Genomic DNA, 24,331 nt, shown 5'->3' with positions numbered 1-24,331 from the left:
TATGACTTATTTTGTTGCAAAGATTTAATTATAACTTTTTCTTTGCTAAACACCATTTTGCTAAAATGGATCTTCATAGTCACTTCTCGAATGACATTATTTTGAAAACAAGGACCATCCATTTAGTATCATTTTTTAAGGTGGACACCTGGAATGCGCTTCCATAGGGCGTAATAGGGCAGAGTACGGTACTGGGGTTCAAGAAAGAATTGGACAATTTCCTGTTGGAAAAGGGGATAGAGGGGTATAGATAGAGGATTACTGCACAGGTCCTGAACCTGTTGGGCCGCCGCATGAGCGGACTGCTGGGCACGATGGACCTCAGGTCTGACCCAGCGGAGGCATTGCTTATGTTCTTATGTTCAATAACAGTAATAATTTTTTTGTCATTTTTTTTGTTTCCAGGTTATTTTGGTGGAATTCATTATGTCTCATATATATATATATATAATGGAAAGGGTACTAGCAATGCAGCAGGGAATTTTGCAAAGTTTCAAGCTATTTGGAAGCCATTAACAAGATATTGTACAGTTTGAAAATAAATGTTTTCCCCTTAAATATACACATTCAAGGTGGAGGGAGGGGGAAGGGGAGGGATATTGTGGTTTTCTTATGAATGCAATTATTGTTTTGTTATAATTAGTTATCAATATTATTGGAATTATATATGTACTTCTTGTTTTAATTAGGGGGAGGGGGAAGGAAATGATTGTATTTTGAATTCTTTATGTATTTAAAGTGCATTTTCTCTAGTGTTTATGCTTTAATTAATTGTATTGCACTATTAACGTTTGAAAATCAATAAAGAATTATATATATAAAAAAGAAAATACCGGGGTCTTGTTTTTTTCCGGCCACTCATGTATAATCTTACTCCATTATGCTGAGACATTTTCCTATATAAAAGAAATTAGTTACATACTTCTATGTTCAGTTATAGAGAATAATGAATCAAAGTACAACTTATGAACAGCTTGGAAAACTGACAGCACTGGCATTTAGTGAGAGAGCGAGAGAGAGAGATGAAACTGCAAAGCAAGGACATTTGACATTTGTCAGCAAAATTTTAGATACCACACAGCATATTACTATGGCCTTACCCCTATGAAGGCGACTTGGAATGCATTTTTATGATATACATTCTTGGATCCCGCATCTAAAACATCTTGTGTGCAATAAAGAAATCGCTTTCAACTGAGTATTTAAGAAGGGACAGTGAAACCATCTGACGAAATATGAGCACTGTAGTACAATACAGATAGGATTACTTCCTCCAGATACAAGCACCAGAATACAATGGTGTAGTGAAGTTCTCCTAAGCAACCATTGCAGGATTTCACATTGGCAAAATTGGTGAGAGTTTAAATTTTACTGAAATATTGAACCTTGCTTTTAAGGACAATGAAAACTGAAAAGGATTTTGAGCCACGAAATGTGAGGACAAATACAAAACATTTGCCCTGCAGCTGCACAGCTAATCTCAAGATGACGTCTTGAAAGCCGTAAAATGCCTGGATGCTTCAAAAAGACCTTATTTTGCATAGCTTCTGCAGTAAGCGTCGTATCTTTCTTCCTGATCATTGTTGCAATGGCAACCCAGAAGTGGATGACGGGAAAAATACTTTGCAAAACAGGAGTTGATCTGGTCAATGCTTCAGACCCAGAACTTGTTAAGTTCATTGGCAGTATTTATTATGGACTCTTCCAAGGGGGAAAAACACGACATTGTGGACTGGGTGGAAGATGGTCAAAGTTTACAGGTATGTAGCATTAAAACCCATTCCTGCCATCGATATTCCTTGTGAGTTAAGGCAAATCACTTTATCATCACATTTGACTCTAAAGCTCTTTGGGGCAGGAATTTATCACCATTGTACAGCACTATGTCAAATATTTTTCAAAGTATTATTTTTATCCAGAATAAAACGTTAACTGGTTTATTTTACTCTGCAAGTTCCACTACTATTTAGGACCTCCAGCCCCTATTCCCTCAAAGATGGCTGAAAATACTTCAAGGTGATGCTGTGTTACTGAAGTAGCACTAGTGCTGAAGTGTTGATGCTCTGGGGACCTGAATTATTTAACATGCTCAGACTCCCAGATAGCTACTTCCCTTTCCATCTTAAGTATAATGGTAAGGGTACAGTCCAGCAAAATAACAAAAGCTTTTTACCCCTATTTTCTCTTTATTTAATATACCACATGTAAAAAAAATATTAAGTAGTTTGCATTCCTAAAATAATCATAAATCAATGTATAAACACAGAATAATAAAATCAATTTATAATCCATGCACATGCATCAATTTTCTCTCAGTACCACTTTAAAAAGTATACTAGTATTTTAGCCCGTTACATTAATGGGTGCTAGAATATATGTCTGTCTGTCTTTATTTCTGTCTCTCTCTTTCCCTCCCGCTGTCTTTTTTTCTGTCTGTCTCTCTCCCTAGCCCCCTTTGTCTGTCTGTCTTTCTGTGTCTCTCCCTGCCCCTGTGCCTTTCTTCTTTTCTTTCTCAAATTACCCCTCCATGATATTATGAGGGAAACCTTTTATAAAAATCTTGAGACTCCTTTGACTATTCCAGGAGCTCCTCGTAAATTGGACTCCTTATACAAGGTCATCCCCATACCTGGCTTTGATAAACCGCAGCTTCCACACGAGTCTCTATTGGTGGAATCTACTCTAAAAAAGTCTGCGGGAGCTAGTGTGTACGCCTCAGTCCCTCCTGGCAGAGAAGGGAAGGCCATGGACAAATTTGGTAAGCGGTTATACCAAAATGCTATGTTGGCTAACCGGTCAGGGAATTATGCTTTTCATTTCTCCTTTTATTTAAAGCATCTCATTCAGAATCTGGCTTCTTTTGAGAAATACCTCCCTGACCGCAAGAGATCTGCTTTTCGCCAATGTTCTTCCTCTCTTCTCCAGCTTCGAAAGTTCATGGTCCGTTCTATCTATGACACCTTCGAACTTACCTCTAGAGCCACGGTCATGACTGTTGCCATGCGTCGTCTTGCCTGGCTCAGGGTATCGGAGCTTGATGTCAACCATCAAGATCGCCTGGCTAATGCTCCATGCTTAGGGGATGAACTTTTTGGTGATTCCATGGACTCCACCACACAAAAGTTGTCTGCACATGAGACTCGATGGGACACTCTTCTTAAAACCAAAAAGAAGACTCTACCTGTCCGCCCTTTTCGTCAGCAATCGGCCTATCAGCGGCGTTATGTGGCTAGACCCTTACCACAAGTTCCTCAGCAGCCTAGGCGTCAGCGTCAACAACAAAGGCAACCCCCTCGGACGCAACAGCAGCAACAGGTGAAACCTCCTCCACCACAGAAGTCCACGCAACCCTTTTGACTTCGTTCTCCAGGGCATAGCCAGTGTTTTACCATCTGCCCATCTTCCTCAACCCATAGGAGGACGCCTTTCTCTGTACCTCAGCCGTTGGGAGATCATCACCTCGGACCAGTGGGTCCTCAACATCATCCGCCATGGCTACTCTCTCAACTTTCAGACTCTTCCTGCCCAAAGTCTGCCAAGAGAGTCAGCTTTGAACACTCCTCAGTCCTCCCTTCTTCTACAAGAAGTTCAATCCCTCCTTCTTCTGAACACCATAGAGGAAGTTCCTCTGGATCAGAAGGGGCAGGGATTCTGCTCCTGTTACTTTCTGGTCCCCAAAAAAACAGGAGATCTCAGACCCATTTTAGATCTTCGCGATCTCAACAAATGCTTGGTCAAAGAAAAATTCAGAATGCTTTCTCTGGCCACTCTTTACCCTCTTCTCAATCAAGGCGACTGGCTATGCTCCCTCGATCTCAAAGAGGCATACACTCACATACCGGTCAATCTAGCCTCCAGACAGTATCTCCGCTTCATGATCAATCACTGTCATTACAAGTACAAGGTGTTACCCTTCGGCCTGGCCTCTTCTCCCAGAGTGTTCACCAAATGTCTCATTGTGGTGGCTGCTTTTCTACGCTCTCATCATCTTCAGGTCTTTCCTTACCTGGACGACTGGTTAATCAAAGCCACTTCTTCTCAGGCAGTGCTCCTTGCCACCAACCAGACCATCCTTTTTCTACAACTTCTGGGGTTCGAGATCAATCTACCCAAATCCCATCTCATCCCTACTCAGAGACTTCAGTTCATAGGAGCGGTCCTGGACACAGTCCTCATGAGAGCATTCTTGCCGTCCAACCGTCTTCAGACTCTTCAATCTCTATGCCAGCAGGTGCTTCCACAACGCTCCATCTCTGCCAAGCAAATGATGATACTCTTGGGTCACATGGCCTCGACAGTTCATGTCACCCCCTTCGCACGTCTTCACCTGCGCACTCCTCAATGGACCCTAGCTACCCAGTGGTCCCAAGCGACGGATCCTTGCTCACGACACATATTTGTGACATCATATGTTCGTCAATCTCTACAATGGTGGTTGATATCTTCCAATCTCTCCAGAGGTCTTCTGTTCCATCTACCTCCTCATCAACTCATAATCACCACAGACGCCTCCCCTTATGCCTGGGGGGCTCACTTGAACGAGTTTCAAACTCAGGGCCTTTGGACGGCTCAAGAGAAGAAACATCACATCAATTTCCTGGAACTCCGGGCGATGTTTTATGCCCTCAAGGCTTTCCAACATCTTCTCTTTCCTCAAGTTCTGCTACTTTGCACAGACAATCAAGTTGCAATGTACTACATCAACAAACAGGGTGGGACAGGCTCTCGCCTTTTGTGTCAAGAAGCCCAAAAGATTTGGTCTTGGGCGACAGATCACCAATTATTCCTGAGGGCTGTCTACATTCAGGGAGAGCAGAATTCCTTAGCGGACAATCTCAGCAGAATTCTCCAGCCCCACGAATGGACTCTCAATCCTTTGACTCTCCAGTCCATTTTCGCTCAATGGGGCACTCCTCAGATAGACCTCTTTGCAGCTCCTCACAATCATCAGCTGCCCCACTTCTGCTCCAGACTCTACTCTCCTCACCGTCTGGCGGCGGATGCATTTCTTCTGGATTGGTCCAATCTGTTCCTGTATGCTTTCCCTCCTCTGCCTCTCATGTTATAAACCTTGTTCAAGCTCAAGAGGGAACAAGCCACCATGATTCTAATTGCTCCACGGTGGCCCAGGCAACATTGGTTCTCCCTTCTACTTCAACTCAGTTCCAGGGAGCCTATTCTTCTTCCACTGTCTCCTTCTCTGCTTACACAGCATCAGGAGACCCTTCTGCATCCCAACCTCCAGTCTCTGCACCTGACAGCTTGGTATCTCTCAGGCTGACTTCAACTGATCCTCTTCTGTCTCAGCCCGTTCGTTCTATTCTGAATGCTTCCAGGAAACCGGCCACTCTGCAATGTTACCATCAGAAGTGGACATGGTTTTCTTCTTGGTGTCTTCTTCATCATCATGATCCCACTTCCCTTGCAGTGGAGACCTTGTTAGATTATCTTCTTTCTTTGTCTGACTCTGGTCTCAAGTCTACTTCCATCATAGAAACATAGAAAGATGACGGCAGAAAAGGGCTGTAGCCCATCAAGTCTGCCCACTCTACTGTCCCACCCCATTAAGTCAGAGTGCTTCTCGACCCACGTAGAGATCCCACGTGGATGTCCCATTTATTCTTAAAGTCGAGCACGCTAGTGGCCTTGATCACCTGCACCGGTAGTTTGTTCCAGTGATCCACCACCCTTTCTGTAAAGAAATACTTCCTGGTGTCACCACCAAATCTCCCTCCTCTGAGTTTGAGCGGGTGCCACCTTGTGACTGAAGGTCCCTTAGGAAAGAATATGTCATTTTCCACCTCGACACGACCCGTGACGTACTTAAATGTCTCAAACCTCTCCCTGCGCTCCTCTAGAGAGTAGAGCTGCAACTTGCCCAGTCTTTCCTCGTATGAGAGACCCTTGAGTCCGGAGACCATCCTAGTGGCCATTCGCTGGACCGACTCAACTCGAAGTACATCTTTACGGTAATGTGGCCTCCAGAATTGCACACAGTACTCCAGATGAGGTCTCACCATAGCTCTGTACAGTGGCATTATGACTTCAGGTTTACGGCTGACAAAGCTTCTATTGATACATCCCATCATCCGCCTTGCCTTGGATGAGGCCTTCTCTACCTGTTTGGCAGCCTTCATGTCTGCACTGATGATTACTCCCAAGTCCCGTTCTTCTGAGGTCGTAGCTAGTGTTTCTCCATTCAAGGTGTATGTTCTGCATGGATTTCTGCTGCCGAGATGCATCACCTTACACTTCTTTGCGTTGAAGCCCAGCTGCCATGTTGAGGACCAGTTTTCCAACTTGATCACATCCTGCACCATACCATCCGTGAGATCGCTTTCACCTACTATATTACACAGTTTGGCGGCGTCGGCAAACAGCGCTATTTTTCCCTAAAGCCCTCGGGTCAAGTCCCTTATGAATATGTTAAAAAGGGATGATCCCAGGACTGAGCCATGTCTCAGAGAGGGTGCCATTGACCACCACTCTCTGAAGTCTTCCACTTAGCCAATCGTTGACCCATGCAGTTAGTTTCTCACCTAACCCCATCGATTTCATCTTGTTTAATAGTCTACGGTGTGGGACACTGTCAAAAGCTTTACTGAAATCCAAGTATACTATGTCCAGAGACTCTCCCGAGTCTAGCTTTCCTGTCACTCAATCAAAGAAGCTGATGAGATTGGACTGGCATGACCTGCCCCTAGTAAATCCATGTTGACAGGGATCCCTCAGATTCCCCTCATCCAATATCATGTCTAATTTCCCTTTAAGTAGAGTTTCCATGAGTTTACACACTATTGATGTGAGACTTACTGGTCTGTAATTCGCAGCCTCCGCTCTGCAACCCTTTTTGTGCAGAGGAACAACATTGGCAGTTTTCCAGTCCAGGGGGACCCTCCCCGATCTTAGAGAGAGATTGAAGAGCATGGCTAACGGTTCCGCCAAAACATCGCATAGCTCTCTGAGCACTCTTGGGTGCAGATTGTCCGGTCCCATGGCTTTGTTCACCTTGAGTCTTGACAGTTCTCTGTAAACATCAGCTGGTGTGAACTCAAACTCCTGAAATGGGTCATCCATGCTTTGCTTTGCATCCAGCCGAGGCCCGTGCCCTGGTGCCTTGCAGGTAAAGACTGAACAGAAGTAATCATTCAGTAGTTTGGCTTTATCGGAGTCAGTTTCCACATAATTCCCGTCTGGCGTTCTAAGGCGTACTATCCCGTTTGTGTTCTTTTTCCTGTCGCTAACGTATCTGAAGAAGGATTTGTCCCCTTTCTTGATGTTCTTCGCTAGAGTTTCTTCCATACGAAGTTTGGCCTCCCTGACTGCTGTTTTGACCGCTGCAGACTTTGTCCTGTACTCAATGTTTGCTTCTTTTTCCCCCATGCGTTTGTATGATAGAAATGCTCTTTTCTTCTCCTTGACGAAGTATGATACCTCATCTGTGAACCATTGGGGTTTCCTTTTTCTTTGTTGTTTGGTTACCGATTTTATGTAGCGGATAGTTGCCTCATGAAGGATCGATTTCAAGGTTGTCCACATAGCTTCCACATTATCAGTTACTTCTTGAACCTGCAGCGTTTGGTAGATGAAATCTCCCATGCGTGCGAAGTCCGTGCCCCTGAAATTGAGTACTCTTATTTTTGTTTGTAATCTAGGGAAGCCTTTCTTAAGGTTAAACCATACCATGTTATGGTCACTGGTGGCTAGCGTCTCTCCCACTGAGACGTCCGAGACGCTTTCCCCATTCGTAAGTACCAGGTCCAGGATGGCCTGGGCCCTAATGGGCTCTAGTACCATTTGTTTGAGCCGTACTCCCTTCATGGATGTTAATATCCTTCTGCTATCACAAGCTGTCGCTGATAGTGTGTTCCAGTCTACATCAGGCATGTTGAAGTCTCCTAATAGAACAGCATCCCCCCCGTAAGGTAATATTCTCAATGTCTTCAATTAATTCTGCGTCCTTTTCCTCCGATTGTCTCGGAGGTCTGTATACCACACCAAGGTACAGGCATTTTTCTCCACCTCTGGCCAAGTTTACCCAGATGGATTCCCCAGTATACTTGACATCTGTGATCCTGGTTGTCTTAATGTTCTCTTTGATATAAAGTGCTACCCCACCACCTAACTTACCCTCTCTATCTTGTCTAATCAGGTTGTATCCTGGTATGGTTATATCCCAGTGCTATTTCTGCTTTTCATGAGCCAGTTCATGGGAAACTTCTCTCAGCTCATCCTTTGGTTTCCAGATTCATGCGAGGTCTTTTCAATGTGAAACCACCTCTTAAGCCCCCTCCTGTAGTCTGGGATCTCAATGTGGTTCTTTCCGCCTTAATGAAGCCTCCATTTGAACCTTTGGCTACAGCTCCTTTCAAGTTTCTCACTTGGAAAGTGGTCTTCCTTATTGCTCTTACCTCTGCCAGGAGGGTCAGTGAGCTGCATGCACTAGTTGCTGATCCACCTTTCACAGTCTTTCATCACGACAAGGTGGTTCTGCGTACACATCCAAAGTTTCTCCCTAAGGTTGTCTCTGAGTTTCATCTCAACCAATCGATTGTTCTGCCTGTATTCTTTCCGAAACCTCATTCTCATTCTGGAGAACAGGCTTTACATACTTTGGACTGTAAACGGGCTTTAGCTTTCTATTTAGACCGTACTAAGCCCCACAGATCAACTCCACAACTCTTCCTGTCCTTTGATCCGAATAAATTGGGATGCCCCGTTTCTAAACGTACGTTGTCCAATTGGCTTGCAGCGTGCATTTCATTCTGTTATGCTCAGTCCGGACTGACACTGGAAGGTTCTGTCACGGCCCATAGAGTTCGAGCTATGGCAGCATCTGTAGCTTTCCTCCATTCAATTCCTATTGAGGAAATCTGCAAGGCTGCTACTTGGTCCTCAGTTCATACTTTTACATCTCATTATTGTCTGGATGCTTTTTCCAGACGGGATGGACACTTCGGCCAATCTGTTTTGCAAAATTTGTTTTCCTAATGGCCAACTTTCCCTCCATCCCTCTTTTTGTTAGCTTGGAGGTCACCCATCAGTCAAGAATATGCTGCCTGCTTGTCCTGGGATAAAGCACAGTTACTTACCGTAACAAGTGTTATCCAGGGACAGTAGGCAGATATTCTTGCATCCCACCCACCTCCCCGGGTTGGCTTCTTAGCGGGCTTATCCTAACTGGGGACCGCGCGCCTCCGTCGGGCGGGAAGGCACTCGCGCGTGCGCGGTGCGGCCTGCTAGAACTTTCCAAGTTCTTAGAGTGCAATCACTCTAAAATTGTCCGTACCGGGGCTCCATCGGTGCCATCACCCATCAGTCAAGAATATCTGCCTGCTGTCCCTGGATAACACCTGTTACGGTAAGTAACTGTGCTTTTTCTGCATGTTGCACTTCTTTCAGCTGTGTATAGCTGAAATGATCAGAAGCAATTAAGGAAAGATTTATAAACAACGAGTTTTACCTCATGTAAAGTTGTCATTTCTTTAATAAGACATTAACTATTTTTTTTCTGAGGCCCTCCAAGTACCTACAAATCCCAAATGTGGCCCTGCAAAGGGTTTGAGTTTGAGAGCATTGCTCTAGAATATCCTCTCATCTTTCTACAGGTAGAAATGGAAATGGAGAAAATCATTGCTGCATCTAAGGACTTTACTTAATTTAAAAAAATAAAAATATCCAGAACACATGAAAACCATAGCATAAAAACAAACAAGCAAAAGTAAAACATAAGAGGGGATGCTGAAAAGTTCTTAAGCCAACCAATTAATTTCCTAAATTCTAAGTGTTATTTTGCCACTGTAGCTGAAAAGAGTGTGATCTTATTTTGTTAAGTGCCAATTTGCAGAAATGAAATTCTATGTTTTGACATTGTTTCAGATCATTATTTGAACCATATCCAAGTCATTCTCTTCTTGGTTGGACTGAGAACTTTTCAGCACCCCCTTGTAGGTGCCTATGCAATACAATTCCCTAATAGGTTATGGGAAAATTCTTACCAATGTGTTACTAAGGGCATGCAAGTAGGTGCGTATTTCATTGCATGTGTTAGATGCCCTTCTTAGCATGTACTCTAAGGTCTTACCACATGGCACACTATTTTTAGTGCATGCAAAATGCCCTTAATGCATAGGCACTATAGGGACCCTTTTACTGAAGCTTACCACAAGCTGGGTTCAAATCCCCAGGATGGTCAGGTACTCCAGCACTTATTCCTATTTTTACCCAGAAGGTATGAATAACATGAAGAAAGACCTAGTGAAGCTTGAAGAATGGTTTGAAATTTGGCAGCTAAATTTAATGCTATGAAATGCAAGGTTATGGATTTGGGATTCAAAAACCTGAAGGAATGATACAGTTTAGGCCGCAGGGATCTCAAAGTCCCTCCTTGAGGGCCACAATCCAGTCGGGTTTTCAGGATTTCCCCAATGAATATGCATGAGATCTATGTGCATGCACTGCTTTCAATGCATATAGAGAATGACACGGGGAAAAAATTTGTCCCTGTCACTGCACCGTCCCCGGCCCACCATCCTCTGCACTGCCCCGTCACCGCCGTTCCCTTCACCGCCCCGTCACCGTCACCGCCATCCCTTTCACCGCCCCGTCACCGCCACTGCCATCCCATTCACCGCCCCGTCACCGTCCCCATCTAGCACCCATCTTCTTCCCTCCGCTCCCCCATAGTCTGGCATCTGTCTTCTTCCCTTCCAGCATCTTCTCCCCACTCTGCCTTCCACATTTCCTTTCAGGGTCTGTTCCTCTCTACCCTCTTTCAATGTCTGTTCTATTCCTTTCCACCACCATCCTTCCCTCCCTCCTTTACCATCTGTTCCTTTCTACCACCCTTCTTTCATATCTTCTATCAGTCCCCCACCATCACTAGCAGTCTCTCTTCTCCCTTACCATGAGCAAATAGAACTTCTGAAAATTGTATTGCTGAGGCATTATTTCTAGTACGCCTTTTTTTCCAGATGGATAATGACATCAATTTTATAATTCTTACTGTCTGCTCTGATTTCATTCACAATTTGGTTTGTGTTGTGGCTGAGGATTCCATGAGGCATTTAACCTTTTCCTGTCTCTTCTGTGATTTCAAGTTGATTCCTTCAATAATGGAGTCTCAAGGGCTTTTTTGACATTGTTTAAGGGATTTCTTGTACATTTGGTGCTGGTCTTCTTTGATGAGGTCACTTCAGAATCTATTTCCAAGGAAGAGAAACTTTTTCCCTTTCACCCCCTCCTTCCTTGTGTGAGCCGGAACACGTGGTCCCCGCAAGCAAGTAATTTTATATCATTTTCATTCTATTCATTCATAGAAATTAAAGTCTAGATAATGCCAGTCACATAACAAAACATGATTTTATAAAAATAATTCCCTGCACAGTCAAGCCTGCAAGGATTACTAGATGTCTTTCAGCAGCTCCCCTCCCTCCCTCTTACCTTTGTGGCCAAGTCAAAATGATCTACCAACAATAAAATTTTAAAAACACAAAGCACGCTATACGCAGAGAAAATGTTAATTATCATTTATATTCCGCGGGTTTTCAAAGAGGTCAAGGCAGATGACTTTATGCAATGTCACCTCAGTAACAACTATACAAAAATAGACAAATATTCCCCCTCCCTTTTTACTAAACTGTGATAGCGGTTTATAGCGCAGGGAGCTGCGCTAAATGCCCCACGCTGCTCTCGACGCTCATAGGCTCCCTGCGCTTAAAACCGCTATTGCGTTTTAGCAGTGGCGTACCTAGGGGGGGGCGGGGGGGCGGGCCGCCCCGGGTACCAGCCCTAAGGGGGTGTTCCCGGCCTTGCCGTTCAGTCCCCCGCCCCCCCCGAAGGACCGCTCGCCCCACTGACCTTCCTGCACCACCTGTGAAGCAGCCCGCAGCAGGATCGCGAAGTCAGCGTCAGCATCCCTGCGCTGCTTCCTGCGCCGCGATCCCGCCCCTCCTCTGACGTCAGAGGAGGGGGCGGGACCGTGGTGCAGGAAGCAGCGCAGGGATCGCTGACGCTGACTTCGCGATCCTGCTGCGGCTGTTCATAGGTGGTGCGGGGAGCCCAGGGGGGCGAGCGGTCCTTCGGGGTGGGTCGGGGCATCAGGCCTTCAGGGTGGGGCGGGCGGGCAGGCAAGCAGGCTTTCAAGGGGGAGGGGGTGACAGGCAGGCAGGCAGGCCTTCAAGGGGGGACAGGCCTTCGGGGGGGGGGGGTGCAGACCTTCAAGGGGTGCAGGCCTTCAAGGGGGGCAGGCAGGCCTTCAGGGGGGTGCAGGCCTTCGGGGGGGGTGTAGGCCTTTGGGGGGGTGCAGACCTTCAAGGGGGTGCAGGCCTTCAAGGGGGGGAACAGGCCTTCAAGGGGGGAAAGGCAGGCAGGCCTTCAAGGGGGGGACAGGCCTACAAGGGGGGGGGGGACAGGCCTACAAGGGGGGGGACAGGCCTACAAGGGGGGGACAGGCCTACAAGGGGGGGGGACAGGCCTTCAAGGGGGGGTGCAGGCCTTCAAGGGGGGTGCAGGCCTTCAAGGGGGAGACAGGCCTTCAAGGGGGGGGGAAGGCAGGCAGGCAGGCCTTAAAGGGGGGACAGGCCTACAAGGGGGGGACAGGCCTACAAGGGGGTGGGACAGGCCTTCAAGGGGGGGACAGGCCTTCGGGGGGGTGCAGACCTTCAAGGGAGTGCAGGCCTTCGGGGGGGGGGTGCAGTCCTTCAAGGGGGTGCAGGCCTTCAAGGGGGGGGAAAGGCAGGCAGGCAGGCCTACAAGGGGGGGAGAAGCTACAAGGGGGTGGTACAAGCCTTCAAGTGGGGGACAGGCCTTCGGGGGGGGGTGCAGACCTTCAAGGGAGTGCAGGCCTTCGAGGGGGGTGGGGCAGGCCTTCAAGGGGGTGCAGGCCTTCAAGGGGGGACAGGCCTTCAAGGGGGGAAAGGCAGGCAGGCAGGCCTTCAAGGGGGGACAGGCCTACAAGGGGGGGGAGAAGCAACAAGGGGGTGGGACAGGCCTTCAAGTGGGGGACAGGCCTTCGGGGGGGGGTGCAGGCCTTCGGGGGGTGCAGACCTTCAAGGGGGGGACAGGCAGGCAGGCCTTCAAGGGGGGGACAGGCCTACAAGGGGAAGGGACAGGCCTTCAAGGGGGGTGCAGGCCTTCAAGGTGGGACAGGCAGACCTTTAAGGGGGGACAGGCCTTTCGGGGGGACCATGATTTAGAAGTACACGGAGGGAAGGGGGTGTTCAAAGAGACATGCATATGCCAAACTTTGGGGGGGGGGAAGAAATAATGGGTCTGAAAATAGAGGAGAGGGAGAGAGATGATGGACCATGGGATTTAGGGAGGGAAGGAACAGAAAGGGAGAGAAATTGGACACAAGGGATGGTGTGGAGGAGGGATAGAGATACTGGATAGGAGGGTAATTAGGAAAAGAAACGGAGAGATGGTGGACTCTGGGATGGTGGGGAAGGAGGGAGAGATGCCGGATGAAAGGGTATTTAAGAAAAGGTGGATCTGTGGAGGGAGATGAAAAAAAGGAAAGATACCAGACTTCCTGGGAAGGGAAGGGAAATGGAAAGGGAGGACAGAGTTGGCAGATGGATGGTTAGCATGCAGAAAGAAGGAGACCCTGGCAAGCAAGTTATCAGAAGAAAACCAGAGCCTTGGACCAACAAGATTTGAAATATAACCAGACAACAAAAGGTAGAAAAATTAATTTTATTTTCTGTTTTGTGATTATAACATGTCAGATTTGAAATGTGTATCCTGCCAGAGCTGGTGTTGGACTGCAAACGTGAGCTAGGATTTAACAGAAAGAGGAAAAGTCCTTTTTGTTTCTTTATTTTATTTACACCACAGCGCCAGTGTGGTTAGGAGAAGCCAAAGGGGGTGAAAAAGCTATAAAACCCACCAGGAGTTTTGAAAAAAATCACCCAACTGGGCAGGAAAATCGAATTGAAAAACCAATTCAATAGGGCTGAATCGAATCAAAATTTTTTTTTCCTGTATCTGGCAGCATTAGTTTGCGCTACTGTCTTAGACTTTAGGACCTGGGATTGGGGAGAGATGGCATCCTCAGTACTTTATAATGCAAGTGAAACGAGGATTTGGTCAGACTTTTGAAGGGTCTGCAGAAAAAAAAATATTGTATAGGCCGGGGACATGAGACAGCAGGAAATGGGAACTTTTCTTCCTTCTATTTTTGTGAATGGAAAGGCTGAGGATGTCAGAGAGGTCAGTTAAAATATTTGCTTTATAAGAAAATATAATAATGTGTTTTATAAAGTTTATAGCATAGCTGGCCTACCCAGTGAGGTGTTCCTAGTGGTGATGGTGGCAGCGTGTCAATGTGTTGAGAGGAAGAGGTGGTCTGGGAAATTCTGCTGAGCAAACTCCGGGCCCATTTCCACCCCCCAGTTAGTCCACTCCACTCAACTGATTCACACACTGAGTGGGTCTTTGGGTGTTGTGTTGGGATCTCTTCCAGTGGTTTATCTCCTTCTGGTCCAAGGAAGGAAACTTTGTTATCCTTAGCATTGACCTACAGAATATGTTTGTAACAGCGCTGCTTGTGTGGCATTAGGCTATGTAGTGATCGAAAGAAAAAAACAGACCTTTGCACATTTTTGCACTATATGGTGGGTGTATGAGGAGATTCACATTTCCTGCACAGCTAAGTCCATGTGAAGTTACCTTGTGCTGTATTTGACATCTAGCAAGGTCTCTGTTTGAAAGGAAAGATCTAAACTTAAAAATGAAGTGGCCAGAAGTTATGGTAAAAGCAGATAGTGTAGCTGGTTTTAAGAAAGATTTGGACAAATTCCTGGAGGAAAAGTCCATAATCTGTTATTAAGACATGGGGGAAGTGTCTGCTTGCCCTGGATCGGTAGCATGGAATGTTGCTACTCTTTGGGTTTTGACCAGGTATTAGTGTCCTGGATTGGCTACCATGAGAATGGGCTACTGGGCATGATGGACCATTGGTCTGACCCAGTTAGGCTATTCTTATGTTATGTTCTCATCTGTAGGGGCCTTTGTTTTCACTTCTTATTTTAATGTATTTTTTTTCTGGGAACTTATCAGTGTTTTTTATAATGGGAACAAAAATGGAAGAGAATTAATGTGTGTGGAATGGGGGGTAACTAATTTCTTCAGCTAAATAATTCAATCCACTTCAAACAGACATAGGAGAACTTGTGCACCATTCACACACCCTCCAACCAAAAACGTCAAAAGAAAAAAACTGTTCGACAACCTCCTAGCCATTCGAGCTGCAACACTCGACCCCCAACTCTACAACCAATTGATATCAACCACAGACTGCAAAACCTTCAAAAAGAAATAAAAACCCTTCTATTCAAAAAACACATAAAACCGAACTAACACAATCAGAACTGTCCCAAGCATCACCTGCAACTACTCCATATGTACTTCTAATGTCATGACAATTTAGACATAATTTATGTTATGTTATGTTTGGAATAATGGTTACATATATGAGGTTCAATAAAAGAAAATTTTCACTGCCTGTTTCTATTCTGACCATTTATTCCATTTCTTGGTTATTGCAAAAAAAAAAAAAAAAATTTTTTTTACTTGGGGGGGGTGTCAAAAAATGATGGGCCCTGGGTGCCACATACCCTAGGTACGCCACTGCGTTTTAGTAAAAGGGGGCCATAGTGCAAAATATAGACAGCAGATATAAATTCTCAAAACGGACACATTTTGATCACTAAGTTGAAAATAAAATCATTTTTCCTACCTTTTTGTCTGGTGATTTCATGAGTCTCTGGTCCTTCTTCTGATCCTTCTTCTTTCTTCTCCTGCGTCCCCCTCTTTCTTTCTCTCTCCCCCAAGCTCCCCTCTTTATTTCTGCCTTTCTTTCTCTCTCCCCTGGCCCCCCTCTTTATTTCTGCCTTTCTTTCTCTCTCCCCCTGGCCTCCCTCTTTATTTCTCTCTCTCCCTGGCCCTCCTCTTTTTTTCTGCCTTTCTTTCTCTCCCCCTTGACCCCCTCTTTATTTCTGCCTTTCTTTATCTCTCCCTCTGGCCCCCCTCTTTATTTCTGCCTTTATTTCTCTCTTCCCATGGCCCTCCTCTTTCTTTCTGCCTTTCTTTCTCTCCCTCTTGACCCCCTCTTTCTTTCTGCCTTTCTTTCTCTCTCCCCCTGACCCCTCTTTATTTCTGCCCTTCTTTCTCTCTCCCCCTGGCCCCCCTCTTTATTTTTTCCTTTCTTTCTCTCTCCCCCTAGCCCCCACAAAGCCATCGTGCCAATTTCTCCACTTCCACAATTCTTTCCCTACCCTCACCCCCAAGCCAGCAGCCGATTTCTCCCTGCTCCTTCCCCGATGTCCTGATGTCCTGAACTTCATCGGGCAGCAGCAGCATTCACAATTCACTGCTGTTGCCCGCTTCAGGCCCTCTCTGTCAGGTCCTGTCTTCATGAAAACAGGAAGTAGGCAGGACCCGGCAGAAAACAAGGCCTGAAGCCGGCAACAGCAGCGAATTGTAAACGCTGCTGCTGCCGAAGAAGGTAATGGAGCACCGAGACAGACCGCTTCTCCCCCCTCCCAGCCAAACCCCCGCTGACCCTCCTATCTCCCCCCCCCGTGAACCTTTCTGACCCTCCCAGCGAGAGCAGCAAACCTCCTTTGCAGCTTTCTCCTCCCTCTGCCGCGTCACTGATGACGTCATCAGTGATGCGGCAGAGGGAGGAGAAAGCCGACGCTACTGGAGGGAGGTTTGCTGCTTTCGCTGGGAGGGTCGGAAAGGTTCACTTGGGGGGGGGAGAGATAGGAGAGTCAGCGGGGGTTCGGTTGGGAGGGGAGAGAAGCGGTCTGCCTCGGTGCTCCAAGGCCTGGCGCCATTACCTTTTTCGCCCCTCCCGCCCCCCCCTTGGTACGCTACTGCTCTCCAGCTCTCCTTAGTTTGCCGGTTTTCTTTTTTGGCGACCGGCACGCTTTCAAAGAGCCGCGCATGCGCGGCTGCTCAAAGTTCAATCTTCTGCTCTGCTGCAACTTCCTGTTTCCGGTTGGGTCAGAGCAGAAGATTGAATACTGAGCAGCCTTGCGTGCATGGCTCTTTTGAAAGCGTTCCAGACGCCGAAAAAGAAAGCCGGCAAACTAAGTTGAGGTGGAGAGAGGAAGCTGGTTAAACGATCGAGCCGACGTGCGGGTGGGGGCTGCGGGGACCGCACTATCCTTTATGCCTCACTGTGGTGACAAGACCATTCACTGCTCCACGGGGCAGTGATGGCCTTGTCCCCGTCCCCGCAGAGGCTGCTAATTTTCATTCCCCGTTTTTGGCGGGTTACCCGCGGCTAAACGCAGTAGCCGCGGGTAAACCGCCACCGTGTCATTCTCTAAATGCATATTCATTGGGGAAATCCTGAAAACCCGACTGGATTGCGGCCCTCAAGGAGGGGACTTTGAGATCCCTGGTTTAGGGAGTGAAGAACTTATGTCCATGACAGAAGAGCAGGACTTGGGTATGATTGCATGTGATGATCTTAAGGTGGCCAAACAGGTTGAAAAGGTGACAGCGAAAGCTAGAAGGATGCTAGGTTGCATAGGAAGAGGTATGGCCAGTAGGAAAAAGAAGGCATTGATGCCTCTTTATGCCTCTGGTGAGACCTCATTTAGAATATTGTGTACAGTTCTGGAGACCGCACCTTCAAAAATATATAAAATGGATGGAGTCAGTTCAGAGGAAGACTACTAAAATGGTGCATGGTCTTTGTCATAAGGCGTATGGGGACAGATTAAAGATCTCAATATGTATACTTTGGAGGAAAGGCAGGAGAGGGAAGATATGATAGATATGTGTAAATAGCTGTGTGGTGTAAATGTGCATGAGTCAAGTCTCTTTCATTTGAAAGGAAGCTCTGAAATGAGAGTGCATAGGATGAAGTTAAGAGGTGATAGGCTCAGGAGTAATCTAAGGATATAATTTTTTTTACAGAAAGAGTGGTAGATGCGTGGAACAGTCTTCTGGAAGAGGTGGTGGAGACAGAGACTGTGTCTGAATTCAAGAAAGCATGGGATAGGCACATGGGATCTCTTAGAGAGAGGAAGAGATAATGGTTACTGCAAATGGGCCATTTGGCCTTTATCTGCCATCATGTTTCTATGCTAATAGAATTAGCGCACTCTAAATGCTAAGAAGCTTAGCTACCACAATTTTTGTAAAGGGGGGGTTAATAAAACACTGCTACATTTTTTTGCATAAAATGTCTTTTTATAAATGTATCATTGCCAAGTGTAAAATCATAAAAGTTATAGCAAGAAATTTGCTTCATTAATCAAAACTAATAGTACATTTTAAGAAAAATGGAGTTTTATGTAATCAGTAGCTTTGAGTGACCCCAGGATGGGCTTTAAACAATTTTTAAAAATTATTTTCTGATCAAGTACAATCAAATTCATGGGAAAAACTTCAATTTGAAGTTTTTTCAACTTTATTTTTCTTTGGACAGCCCAACTAGTGTATGCTAATTCCATTAGTGCACAATAAGATTTAATAAAAGAGCTCCATAGTTATTTATCCACCTCCCCCTTTTACAAAGCCATGCTAGCAGCTGCCGTGCCACAAAAGCCCCAAAGCCCTTTAAATCCCTATGGGCTTCGGGGCAGTTACTGCAGCAGCAGCCGCTAGCACGTATTTGTAAAAAAAATAGGGGGGGGTTAATGAGCTTTCAATAACATTTTATTTGGATAGAAGTTCAACAAGCATTTGTTCTGTGGCAGTTTTGCAAGATGTATAGTAAGAACAAATTCCTGTAATCACTAGCAGAACTATGAACTAACTCAGTTCCAGAAGATGAGAGATTTTAGGCCTGTCCTGGATTTTGACAGTCCAATCATGATACATTATAGGACCTGCAGCACTGACTTCAAAGGGTAAAATCAGGCACTACAAATATCACACTGCATTGAGATTAAGTTGCAAACCAGAACTGGCCAAAAAGTCTTCCTCATGGAACTGGGTATCTTGGAAGCTCTTTAACAGTCCTATTCCCAAAATCCTTGCACATATGACAGTCAATCATTTTTCCCACTAACAGCAAATCTGCAAAGACTTTTTTGGGCAGTTCTGGTTTTAACCTTACATTCCAAAGCAGTATGGTTCTTGTAATCCCTGATTCTACCCAATGAAATAAATGTTCCAGGAACCTTAATGTACCAGGATGAGGATGACAGAATTCCAGGACTGGCTTAAAATATCCCTCCTGGAACTGGGTAACTTGGAAGCTCTGCAACCGTATCAGCTTGGAGCAGGCAAACATGCACACTTCATAAAATGCAGAAAAAGCACAACAAAATAACTGGATTTTTTCTTTTTCCTTCTTAGTGTTTCCACATCTGGTGAAAAGACTGAATGCTGCCCTTCATATGGCAATTGTTCTCTTCCTCTGTACTGCCATGTCCTTTGATCTGGTCAGCTTTGGATTCTGTATTCACAATATAATCAAAGTCCCATACCGTGCAATTAAAGGACCAGCTGGGGTCTGCCTGTGGAACCTGCTTGCTGGTAATTTAACTCTTATTAACCTATAAGGGCTCCTTTTACAAAGCCACGCTAGCGGGGTTAACGCACGTGGCTTTTCATCACACGCTAACCCCCACGCTGGCCAAAAACTACCACCTGCTCAAGAGGAGGCGGTAGCGTCTAGTGCGTTTGGTGGTTTAGCGCATGCTATTATGCGCGTTAAACCACTAGCGCGCCTTTGTAAAAGGAGCCCTAAATCTATACAGCCTAGGGAGCAGGTTATGAAGCATATTTATTTTTATTTTATTTATTTATTTAAATATTTATAGCCTGTGTATCTAACAATTCTATGCAGCTTACTATATAATATACATAGTAACAATAAGTAAAAAATAGTCAAGCATACATTCAAGATAAATCAACTAAAACAGATATAATAGGAAAAAAATGGTCTTGCTCCTTCCCTCCTCCTAATCTAATCAATTTGCAAAGCGGTGCTCAAATAAGGCTGTTTTTAGACCTTTTCTAAACTACAGAAAGTTAGGACTCTGTCTTAATGATTTCTTTGTATAACTGTTAAACCAGTAGTTATCAGCATTTTTAAAATAATTCAGTTACTACTACTTTTCAATTCAGTTGACTGTTAAAGCTACAAATAAAATAAAAAAGTTTCTAAAAATTCTCTCCAGCTCAGATACCTTTGAGCAATTTAAGTGTATCCAGTCACTAGAGCTGCTTACAATGCTCCAAAATCACCAGCCCTAGCTGGCCTGAGAAACAAAAGACCACACCCGGGAATCAAACCCAGATCTCAAGAATGACAAAGGGACAAAGTTTGCCCCATCCTGTCCCTCTATGCTCTGACCCTGGCAGAGGTGATGTGGTTTCATTGATGAATGTCCCAGTCCTTTCAGACACTTTAGTTAAGAACATAAGAACATAAGTAGTCGCCTCCGCCGGGGCAGACCAGAGGTCCATCCCGCCCAGCGGTCTGCTCACGCGGCGGCCCATCAGGCATATTGCCTGAGCAGCGGTCCCTGACTAATTTTATACCTACCTCTACACTTATCTCTAAACCTTCCACTGCTCTTATCTGTACTCTCAATCCCTTTGTCCTCCAGGAACCTATCCAGGTCTTCCTTGAAACCCTTTACTGTGCTATTTCCTATCACGGCCTCCGGAAGGGTGTTCCATGTGTCCACCACCCTCTGTGTGAAAAAGAATTTCCTTGCGTTTGTTCTAAACCTGTCCCCCTTCAATTTCATCGAGTGTCCCCTTGTTCTTGTGGTTTCTTTTAAATTGAAAAATCTGTCCTTGTCAACCTTTTCGATGCCCCTCAGGATCTTGAAGGTCTCTATCATATCTCCTCTGAGTCTCCGCTTTTCCAGGGAGAACAGCCCCTGTTCAGCTGGCTCTCTCTTCTTCTGCTGCCTATCCAAAGACATAGGCCAAGCTTTGGTCCTTTTACATAGTCTGGATACTCTGGAGTATCCTTGCTCTGCTGGTGCACAGATCTCTGTGGACCTTCCCACCACTAGGCCCCCTGTCAGCACTGGTCTGGTTCTCTACTGCACTGGTCCCCCTGTCAGTGTCAGTCAGTATTGGTTTAAGGACTTACCAGCAGGTAGGCTTATACCAACATTTTTTTTCCTGCAGGTGACTCTAGAATCCCAATTTCTCAGGAGTATGTACTGTGCTCTTTTCTCTGGAGAGTCTTGAATAGGGTCTCCCCTATTCTTTAGGGTTAGTAAATCTCAGTTCAGTTCAAGACTCCTTAGAGTCCAGGAAGAGGGGACTCTCTTCCCCCCCCCCCCTTTTTCTGGGGTTTTCCCAGTCCTTTCATCTCTGCAGTAAGCATATATGCAAATTAGCTCCTTCAGATGCAAATCAATTCACTTTTCCATTCTGGGATTTCTTTTATCAGTGATCACCCTGACCAAGGCATCCCCATCTGGAAAGATAGGGGATATCTAGGCCCTACCACCACTCTCCTCATCTTTCTACACTGACTAAGAACCTCCCCATGGCAGGATTGCAATTCCCTCAATTACATTCTTTTTCTCAGGGGCTACTCTGCAAGTGGACAAGGAGACCCCTGATTCTTATGTTCCTGGGACAGGATGCATACCCTGTTACAGGTGGAATAGAAGGAAAAAGAGAAAGAGGACAGCCCCTGGATGGAAGGATGAGAGAAGGAGAGCAGATGATGGATAGTAAGAGTAAGAAGAGTAGATACTGCATGGAATGGAGGAGAGAGAGAATAGATGCTGGAGGGAAGGAGGAATAAGGAGAGAAGATGAACACGAGAAGGGATAGGAACATAGAGATACAATGCTAGATATAGGGAGGGGGATAGGAACACAAAGGAGTGCTGCTGGACAAGGCAAGAATAAAGATACAGAGAGAAAAGATGCTTAACATGGCAGAAAGATAGTGGGGAGTTAAATGATGGATATGGACAGAGAAGAAATGCTAGATGGATCAGGAGACCCTGGCAAAAGAGTTAAGAGAAGACACAGGAAGGTGGAAACTACAGACTAGGACCAACATGATTAGAAAGATAAAATGACCAGACAACAAGGTAGAAAAATGAATTGTATGTTCTATTTATTGATTATGTGTTAGTTTTTATAATGTACATATGCCAGAACTGGTTAGATCTGCCTGGGGCTCATGAGAAAAATCTTACCTATTGGCCTTCAATCCAGCATAAAAATGGTAAATCTCCAACTTTGAGATGGGCTACTCTTGGTATTTTGGCAATTCATTAACAGCAGCTTTCACTGTTCACATTCATTTTGATTCTTTTGGAGAGAGGTAAATTTCTCATGTTGTGCTCATATTAGAATGTCCTGTGGTCTTTTCTGCCTGGCTGTCTACTATGCAAGTAAATTTAGGCACCAAATTCCTTTTTGCATTGTTCAGCATTTTTGCATTGTTTTGCTAATATGCATTTTTACAAGAATGTTCTGAGAGAGTGATGCTGGAGCAGTTTAATTATCAAAACGTGGGGGTAGGGAAAGGCTAGGACCCTGAAAGTTATTTGGGAGATGGGTTGGAGGGGGTTGACTCAAAACTGAAGGTTTGCCTAGGGCCATGGGTATAAGCAGCAAGGAATCTATACATTCTTTGGGTTTCTCCGGATACTTGCGACTTGGCTTAGCCACTGCTGAAAACAGAATACTGGGCCTGGTGGACCCAGTAAGGCAATTCTTGTGTTTATCTAGCAGAAAATATAAATGCTTGTGCACTCTGATGAGCTGCCTTTAATCACTTTCTCATGTAACATGCTTTGGGAAAAATTCTTATAATTTAGTATCTCAATCTTCAAATGTAAATTGATTTTTGATGATGGAAACAGTGTAATGCATGAGATGGGACATAAGAGCATATTTCATGTGGCAGGACATATAATTTCTTCATCTTCACAAGCAATTATCCAGAAACTCAGACACTTGTTTTTAATTTTGTTGCAGGGTTCTTTGCAGTGTTGGGAGTCACTAGCTTTATCGCTGCTGTTAAACTGCATCGCCTCACTGAAAGAGTGGCTAATTTTCGGGAACATGTCTTTAAGTTTGTCATTCTGGAAGAGCAATATGAATTCTCATTTTGGCTCTGTGTGGCAAGCGCTGGGACTCCTGCTCTGAATATGTTACTAATGGCAGCAAGCACAATTCATCTTCCTAAATTTAAGACCAAAACAGAAGAGGCAAATGTTACAGCAGAGGACATCATGTATTAATAATGGATCTTTTTTTTTAATGCAAATATGGTTTGCAGGAAGTGACTGTTTGCTTGCAGGAATTGTTTATTAAGCCTGTTGATCTGGAGTTGGTTATATCAAATCATTCGGTCCTGGTCACCAGAAGCCAACTAAAAGGATCAGCAATGCTATCCTCTGTGTAGAAGTGTACACCTTTAAACAACTGAGGCTTTGGTGTTGTGAACTCACAATAGATAATGCAAAACAAAACAAATCAGTTATCTGACTTATTTATTTAATTTGATTTCTATCCCATTTTTCCAATGAACTCAGAACAGGTTACAGGATAACATACATACAAAAGATCTTTATGGATCTTTCAGAACAAGAGTATTTTATCAAAACTGGAGAGTAATCTAGATCGAGGGTTTTAAGAAAGGTTTTGGACAAGTTCCTGGAGGAAAAGTCCATAGTCTGTTATTGAGAAAGACACTGCTTGTCCTGTATCGGTAGCATGAAATATTGCTATTCCTTGGGTTTTGTCCAGGTTCCAATTACCTGGATTGGCCACTGTGAGAACGCACCACTGTGCTTGATGGACCATTGGTCTGACCCAGTAAGGCTATTCTTATGTTCTTATGAAGGTTCTCAGCACAGTACTTCAGACACATCTAGCCAATCAGCTTTTCAGGATGCCCACAATGAATATGCATAGAATGGAGGCAGTGTAATCAGATTTAGTTCATGCATATTTATTGTGGATATCCTGAAAACCTGATTGGCTGGGTGTGTTCCAAGGACTGGTTTGAGAACTCCTGATCAAGAATGTAAACAAGTTACAGTAGCAGTCCACATTAGCAGAAAATAGCTCAGCTAGTCTACTAGTACCACAACTATTCATAATTTCTATAGCGCTGAAAAGTGCACACAGTGCTGTACAATCAACACGCAAAAGAGTCTCTAGACAGTCTCTGCTCACTAATACTAAAGTACATGGCATTATTTCAACAACCACTGGATCCAGGCTAGCACCCCTGGAGCTAATGAGGAATCTCTGTAGGAGGAATCTGTGGTAGTACTGTTAACCTGTGAGTAAGTGAGCTCACTGTGTAAAAAAAAAGATATTCAAAGAACAATGTTGTTGCAATATAAGTAAAAAAGTCATTT

At 45.0% G+C, this 24,331-nt stretch overlaps 1 protein-coding gene across 1 annotated transcript; it reads left to right on the top strand.

Annotated features, from left to right (window-relative positions):
- The first annotated feature begins 1,507 nt into the window (after positions 1-1,507).
- On the top strand, positions 1,508-23,300 carry CLRN2 (clarin 2). Its single transcript, XM_033962491.1, has 3 exons — positions 1,508-1,760; positions 19,324-19,503; positions 22,938-23,300. The coding sequence occupies exons 1-3, from the start codon at positions 1,508-1,510 to the stop codon at positions 23,201-23,203; spliced, it is 699 nt and encodes a 232-aa protein (XP_033818382.1). The 3' UTR covers positions 23,204-23,300.
- The last annotated feature ends 1,031 nt before the right edge of the window (positions 23,301-24,331 follow it).

This window comes from Geotrypetes seraphini, chromosome 1 (assembly GCF_902459505.1).
Source record: "Geotrypetes seraphini chromosome 1, aGeoSer1.1, whole genome shotgun sequence".
Lineage (NCBI taxonomy): Eukaryota > Metazoa > Chordata > Amphibia > Gymnophiona > Dermophiidae > Geotrypetes > Geotrypetes seraphini.
This window is presented reverse-complemented; position numbering and strand designations above follow the sequence as displayed.

Bases quoted from the DNA above. Each gene is read 5' to 3' on its own strand.
- CLRN2 (XM_033962491.1), top strand. From the start codon at position 1,508: ATGCCTGGATGCTTCAAAAAGACCTTATTTTGCATAGCTTCTGCAGTA. The intron at 1,761-19,323 runs GTATGTAGCATT...TTTCCTTCTTAG, and splicing joins AAGATGGTCAAAGTTTACAG to TGTTTCCACATCTGGTGAAA. The intron at 19,504-22,937 runs GTAATTTAACTC...ATTTTGTTGCAG, and splicing joins CCTGTGGAACCTGCTTGCTG to GGTTCTTTGCAGTGTTGGGA.